Here is a 6,398-nt window from a genome sequence, read left to right on the forward strand (position 1 = left end):
AGATTCCTTCGTTAATCTCTACAGTCATTCTGTTAGGATATCCTCCAGGGATGCCTCTATAAATTTTTGCAGGACTTAATTCGGGAATTCCTTCTGTGATTCTTTCTGAAACAACTAATTTTAAAAAATCCTCCAAAGATTCTTCCAGGAACTCTTCTTAGGATTCCTCCAGGAATTCCTCCTTGTATTTTTCAAGGAAGTCCGTCAGGAATTAATTTAGTATTTCCTCCAGGAACTGTTTCAGAGATTCCCTCAGTAATTCCTCTTGAAATTGCTACCGGGATTCCTTCTGGAGTTTCTTCAGGAACTCTTTTCTCCAGAATTTGTCCAAGAATTCCATCTGCCATTTCTTAAGGAATTATTTCTGGTATTCCTCCAGAAATTCCGCTAGAAATTCCCCTAGAGGTTTCTCCAGGACTTCATCTGAAGATTCTTTCAGAAATTCTTACAGGCATTCCTCTAGGATATCCTCCAGGGATCTTTCCAAAAATTCCTACAAGATTCATCCAGAGTTTCCACAATGCATTCCTTCAGGACTTCCTCCAGGCATTCCTCCAGAGATTCCTCCAGTAATTGCTTCCGCGATTCTTCCAAGAATCCCACCAGGAATTCTGGCAGAAATTTATCCAGGAATTCTTTAACGGATTCCTCCAAAAAAATCCAGATACTCCTATAGGAATTCCTCCAAAGATTTCTCCATGAATTACTTCCGGGAATCCTCCAAGAATTCAACCAGGAATTCTCCAAGGTATTCTTTCAGGCATTCTTTCAGGAAATTTTCCAGGCATTCTTTCAGAGATTCCTCCTTGCGTTCTTGCAGAGCTTTCTCCAGGATTTTTTTTCAGAGATTCATCAAGGAATTTCGCCAGGAATTAATCAAGGAATTCCATCATAAATTATGTCAGCAATTCATCTAGGAATTTCTTCAGAAAATCCTTCAGAAATTCTTCCAGAAATTTCTCTAGGAATACCTTCTGGAATTTTTTCAAGAATTTCTCCAAGAATTCTTCGAGATTTTTCTCCAGGAATTGCTCCATGAGTTCCGCTAAAAATTCCTTCAGGAACTTTTTCAGGGATTCTCCAGGAATTTCTTTCAGAAGTTGCTCCAAAAATGCTTCCTGGGATTTCTGGTATTCCTCCTCGTTTCTCTGGAAGATCCTCCAGACGAGTGCTTTCGGAAAATCCTCTAAAAATATTGGATGGACATCTTTTTGAAGCTCCAACGCGGGACTCCCAAAACCGATAAAACTCTGCAAGGGATTTCAGGTGGAATTCCTGAAAAAAACAGCGGAGAAACTTTTGTAGAAATTCTTGCCAAAACTGCCAAATGCTTTTTTGAAAGACAACTAATGGAAGGATTCCTGCAGGACTTCCATGGAAGAATTCATAGAGAAAGGACATGGAGTAACTTCTAAAATAATTTGAGATAGTTCGTTTTAACTGCCATTCTGCTTATGATTGTCTCGTGTTCCGTACGGCATCCCCCATTTTTCCCTTATTGAACCTGATCCATTTATTTTTCTCCATTTCCTCCGCAGGACGAGGTCGCCGACAAAGCCATAAAGCTAACCGCTCGCGAGCGTCGCTTCATCAAATTCGCCTCCGTCGAATTCGATGGCCAAATTTACATGACGCCGCAAGACTTTCTGGAGTCGGTCGTCGAACAAGAACCCAGACGTAAGTAACCGAAAGCAGCGTGGAATTACACACCGTTCTTCCAACACCCCACGCAACGCGTCGTTGTAATATTACCGGTTGAACTGGCCTTTGGCTAGCGGCGCGCCAAATGGCCCTTGGCGGCTGATAAGACAGCCAGTCAACACCATCATTGACCGGCGGTAACAACGGGGGACACACGACCGACGACGGACGACCGAGGGATGTGAATCGGATCGTGGTCCTTATCGAGAGCGCCAACACAAAGACACCACGCGAACCACGCGTTCGACGTTTCCCATTTAATAAGCTGGGAATGGCCAGTCTGACCTTTGGCGGCGGAGGCAGCAGCTGAATGAGATCTGGCGCACGTCTTCCGATGAAACTGATGGGGACGCAGGGTGCAGCAGATGGGAGGGATGCAAAGGCTTTTAATTCCATGTGTCAACTTGCGTAATCGTGGCCGTTTCACACACACACATGAGATAATTTGCTTGTTTTGCCGCCTCGCTGGGTAACTGATTTGGTTCTTTATTTCTTTCGTTTTTTCGGTTTTTCTATGGTTTTCTTGCAGCTCGACTGAAACGCAAATCGTTGAGCCAGGAGGAGGTACAGAAGCTGAAAGATGCCACGCCAGCGCTCAAGCACGGATCTTCCCAGCTATTTCGCAGTTTGCGCGATAAGGGTAAGTAGTGGCACTGAATGCTGCTGATCAGCAGGGAAAACAAGAACCAATCAGGCTGCTGGCTGCGCTGATGGGATATGCACCTACATGTGCTGTGTGGGAATTTGTGGGCGATGGGTAAATTAGTCGTGACTGTGTTTTGACCACTGATTTTATTGTTTCGTCTCGCCCTATCTGTCTAGGCATAATCTCCTACACGGAATATCTGTTCTTGCTGTCGGTGCTCACAAGTAAGTATAAAAAAGCTTTCAATGTCATGGGCAGGGCAGCATGTAATTACTATCCAACTGCTTCATATTGCAACAAATAAGGCCGTTTTAAGCGGTCGCATTCTATTTCAAATTTTGACAGATGAATAGACCGCACCTAGTTGTACGTGTCCACAACGGTGCGCTCTAAATTTTGTTTTATAACTGTTTCGTGCATAAAATCGAGCATTTCGTCCAGAGATTCCACCAGAAATGCCTTCAGGGATTCTTCCAGTAATTCCTCCAAAAATATCCACCAAGATGTCCTCTATGGATTCCTCCAGAAATTCTTTCAGGGATTCCCCCAGGGAATCCTCCCGGGATTCCACCAGGATTTCCTTCGGATTTTTTCTCCAGGGATTTATACAAGAATTCCTGCAGAAATTCCTACAGAAAATTTCTCCACAGATTCCTCTGGAAGCTCCTCCAGGGATTGTTCCAGGATTTCCTCCAGGGATTCGTTCAGATAGTCTTTCAGGCATTTCTCGAGAAATTCTCTCAAGGAGTTTCTGAAAATTATTTCCGTTATTGCTCCAAGAATCGGTGTTAGCTACAGATACGGTTGGCACAAGCAGGCGAGGAACGCAGAGAACACGATGGGCGGACAAGGTGGAGCGTCATCTGGCGAGCACTCAGCATGACCGAGGATGGAGAGCGGCAGCTACGAATCGAATTTTGTGGCTTATATTATTGATTATGTCTTCTATGTATGTATGAGTTTATTTATCCAAGAAATCGGCCAGAGTTTCCTCCAGGTATTCCTCGGAGGATTTTCCAGGGATTCGTTTCAGAAACCTTTCAAGGATTGCTCCAGGGATTCCTCCTGAAATTCCTTCTGTAAATTGTCTATTCCTGGAGGCACCGCTGGAGGAATTCCTGGAGGTATCTCTTAAGGAGTTTCTCACCCTGGAGGAATCTCTAAAGACAATTCTGAAGGATTTCTTGGAAACGTCTGAAAGATTTGTTGAAAAATTTTCCAGGAGAATTTCCTGGAGGAATCCGTGGAGAATTTCTCCACGCAACTTCCTGTGTAACTTCCTGAAGAAATTCCAGGAGGAATTCTGGATGGAATTCCTGAAGGTATTCCTGGACGAAACCCTGAAGAAATTCCTGGAGAAATTATTATGTAGTTTTATTAGCAATCACCGATAATTGCCAATAAAACCACATAAAAATCGTTCACGGTGATCAACCCCGGTCAGTAAAAGTCCTGGAGAAATCCCTGGAGGAGTTTCACCTGACGAAACCTCAGGTGATGCTCCTAGAGAAATTACAGGTGGAACTCCTGGATACATCGCAAAATCCAGATGGAGAAACCATAGGTAAAACACCTGCAAAAATCCTAGATGAAACTTTTGGAGAAATTCCAGGTTGAGCTCCTGCAAGATTTTCAAGTGGGCCTCCTTGAAGAATATTCGGTGAGACCGCTGGAGCAATTCCAGATGGAACTCTTTGAGATGTCTCTGGTAAACTTTTGGAAGAATTACAGGTGAAATACTAATTTGAACTCTTGCAAAAATGCCAAATGTAAATTCTAGAAAAAAAAATGTGAAACGAAACTCCTGATGGAATATCAGTTTGAACTTCCGGTTTAATCCCAGGCGGAACTCTTGGAGGAAGCCTTGACGACAGGTCCGAAAAACTTCCAGGAAAATCCCCTGAAACAACCTCTTGAAACGCCCCTGAAGCCCCTTGGAACCCCCTTTTTTGGCCTCTCTGGGAACTTTCTGAAAATCCCCTTAGCCCCACCTCAAATGTCTAGGAGCAAGATCTGTTCTCGCTAACTAGAGCCCTCAATTTGGCCCAAACTTAATTGTATATGCAGCCTTTCAAGGGTGTTCTGTCAGGATTTGATGTTGCTTTAATGGGATTACGGGGAGTTCAGGGGCATTTCAATAGTATATAGGGGCTGTTAATAAACCACATAAAGCAAATGTTGACCATTTCAGAACACCTCCCTCCCCCTCGTAGACTTGCGTCCATACAAAAATTTTAAAATTTGTTGATCAGCCGTGTTGTCGAGTACGTCCAATCCGGATGGCCTAGAATGATACAGGAGGACGAATTGAAGACATTCTATCAGAAGCGTGATGAATTGAGCGTGGAGGAAGGAGTTTTGCTCTGGGGTTATCGTATCGTGGTTCCCACCAAATTGAGGAAGATGTTGCTGGACGAACTTCATAAGGTACATTTGGGAATCGTGAAAATGAAGAGTATGGCCCGATCGTATTTCTGGTGGCCATGTTTGGATAACGATATCGAGACTCTCGGAAAGAAGTGCGAGCTGTGCATTCAACAAAGACCAGAAAGAAGCGATCCTGTCTCACCGTGGCGACTGACGTCTGCACCAGGAGACCGAGTTCACGTGGACCATTTTTCTTTCCGCGGATCGGATTTCTTCGTAATGATTGACAGCTACAGCAAATGGATTGAAGCCTTTCCTGTGCGCACTTTGACTTCCAAAGAAACAATCGAGAAACTGTGTGAGTATATTTCAAGATTTGGTTCAATATCAACTTTGGTGTCCGACAATGGAACAGCGTTTACGTCGGATGAATTTCAAAATTTTTGTAAATCAAGAGGAATCAACCATTTGCGAACGGCGCCATACAGCCCATGCTCGAACGGTGCTGCAGAGAATGCTGTGAAAACAGTGAAGACTGCTTTGAAGAAGCTCAGTAATGATCCAGCATTCCAGAAGAAATCAACGTCCATCATGATCAGCTCTTTTCTGGAAATGTACCGGGCTTCGAAACATGCGACGACAGCGGAAAGTCCATTCAAACTGATGTTCGGCAGAGAAATGAGGCTGAGGTTTGATACCTTGAAGTTTGATGCAACAAGACGACAGGACGACACAATCCAGAAGGTAAATAACAGAAAGAAACAAGAAACATTTGCCGTTGGAGAAACTGTGTACGTGCGAGACTACAGAAACCCGAAAAAAGCATCTTGGATACGAGGAAAAATTTTGAAAAAACTTGGAGCGGTACTCTTCGAATGCTCATCCGAGGAACTTGGTACTATCAAGCGACGATCTCATCAAATTTTGAAGTATCCGTATGATGACTATGAAGAAGATAGGAGAATCTCAAACGGCCACTGTAACGGGAATAACAACGACGACGCCGACTCGGACGCAAGCTATGTATCTCTTGAAGACGATGTGGAGGATAATCCGACCAATCAACCGAATGGAGCTTACGTTACGAGATATAACCGAGTTGTTCGACCACCACGGCGTTAGGAGGGGGAGTAGTTGTGGCATAGCCAGCCATGCCTTGAACCCGGAAGTTGCCAAGCGGAGTAAACAAGCAACCGGAAATCATCAAGGCAACCCTATATGTTATTTTGTTAAACAGTTCATTCCATTATCTACTCTCGAATAAATAAGTATAGTTTAGACGCCTTCTCCTTATTCCCTGAATACGTTACAATTTGTGTGAGCGTAGTCTTTGGCCAGAGCCTGCCCTCCCCCAAAAAATTCTACGTAGTTTATGAATGGTTCCTAATGGGTTTCATGAATGGGTCAAGCGACTTTAAGGGTAATTCATGGGATCTGAAGAGCCTTAGAAGGGAGTTGCAAGGGTTTTGAGAGGCGTTTCGAGGTATTTCAGAGTCATTTCATAATCATTTCAGGGAGGTTTCGCGGGTGTTTCAGGAACATTTTAATTGCGTTCTCAGAGGTTTTTGGGGCGTTTGATAGCTTTTTAGGGGCTTTTCAAGGGGTTTAAGGAGCCTATAAAAGGCGTCCAAAAAGGTTTCAGAGGCATTTCAAATTGATTGATGATTTCAAGGGTGTTTCAATG

General features: G+C 43.8%; 1 protein-coding gene across 1 annotated transcript; it reads left to right on the forward strand.

The window, feature by feature from the left end:
- Positions 1–4,636: 4,636 nt before the first annotated feature.
- LOC109431715 (uncharacterized protein K02A2.6-like) lies at positions 4,637–5,836 on the forward strand. The gene has a single exon (XM_019707988.3). It carries the CDS (start codon positions 4,637–4,639, stop codon positions 5,834–5,836), a length of 1,200 nt encoding a protein of 399 aa, XP_019563533.3.
- The last annotated feature ends 562 nt before the right edge of the window (positions 5,837–6,398 follow it).

This window comes from Aedes albopictus, chromosome 3 (assembly GCF_035046485.1).
Source record: "Aedes albopictus strain Foshan chromosome 3, AalbF5, whole genome shotgun sequence".
Lineage (NCBI taxonomy): Eukaryota > Metazoa > Arthropoda > Insecta > Diptera > Culicidae > Aedes > Aedes albopictus.

What these genes read in the sequence shown, in the direction of transcription:
- LOC109431715 (XM_019707988.3), top strand. Translation starts at nt 4,637, where the DNA reads ATGATACAGGAGGACGAATTGAAGACATTCTATCAGAAGCGTGATGAA.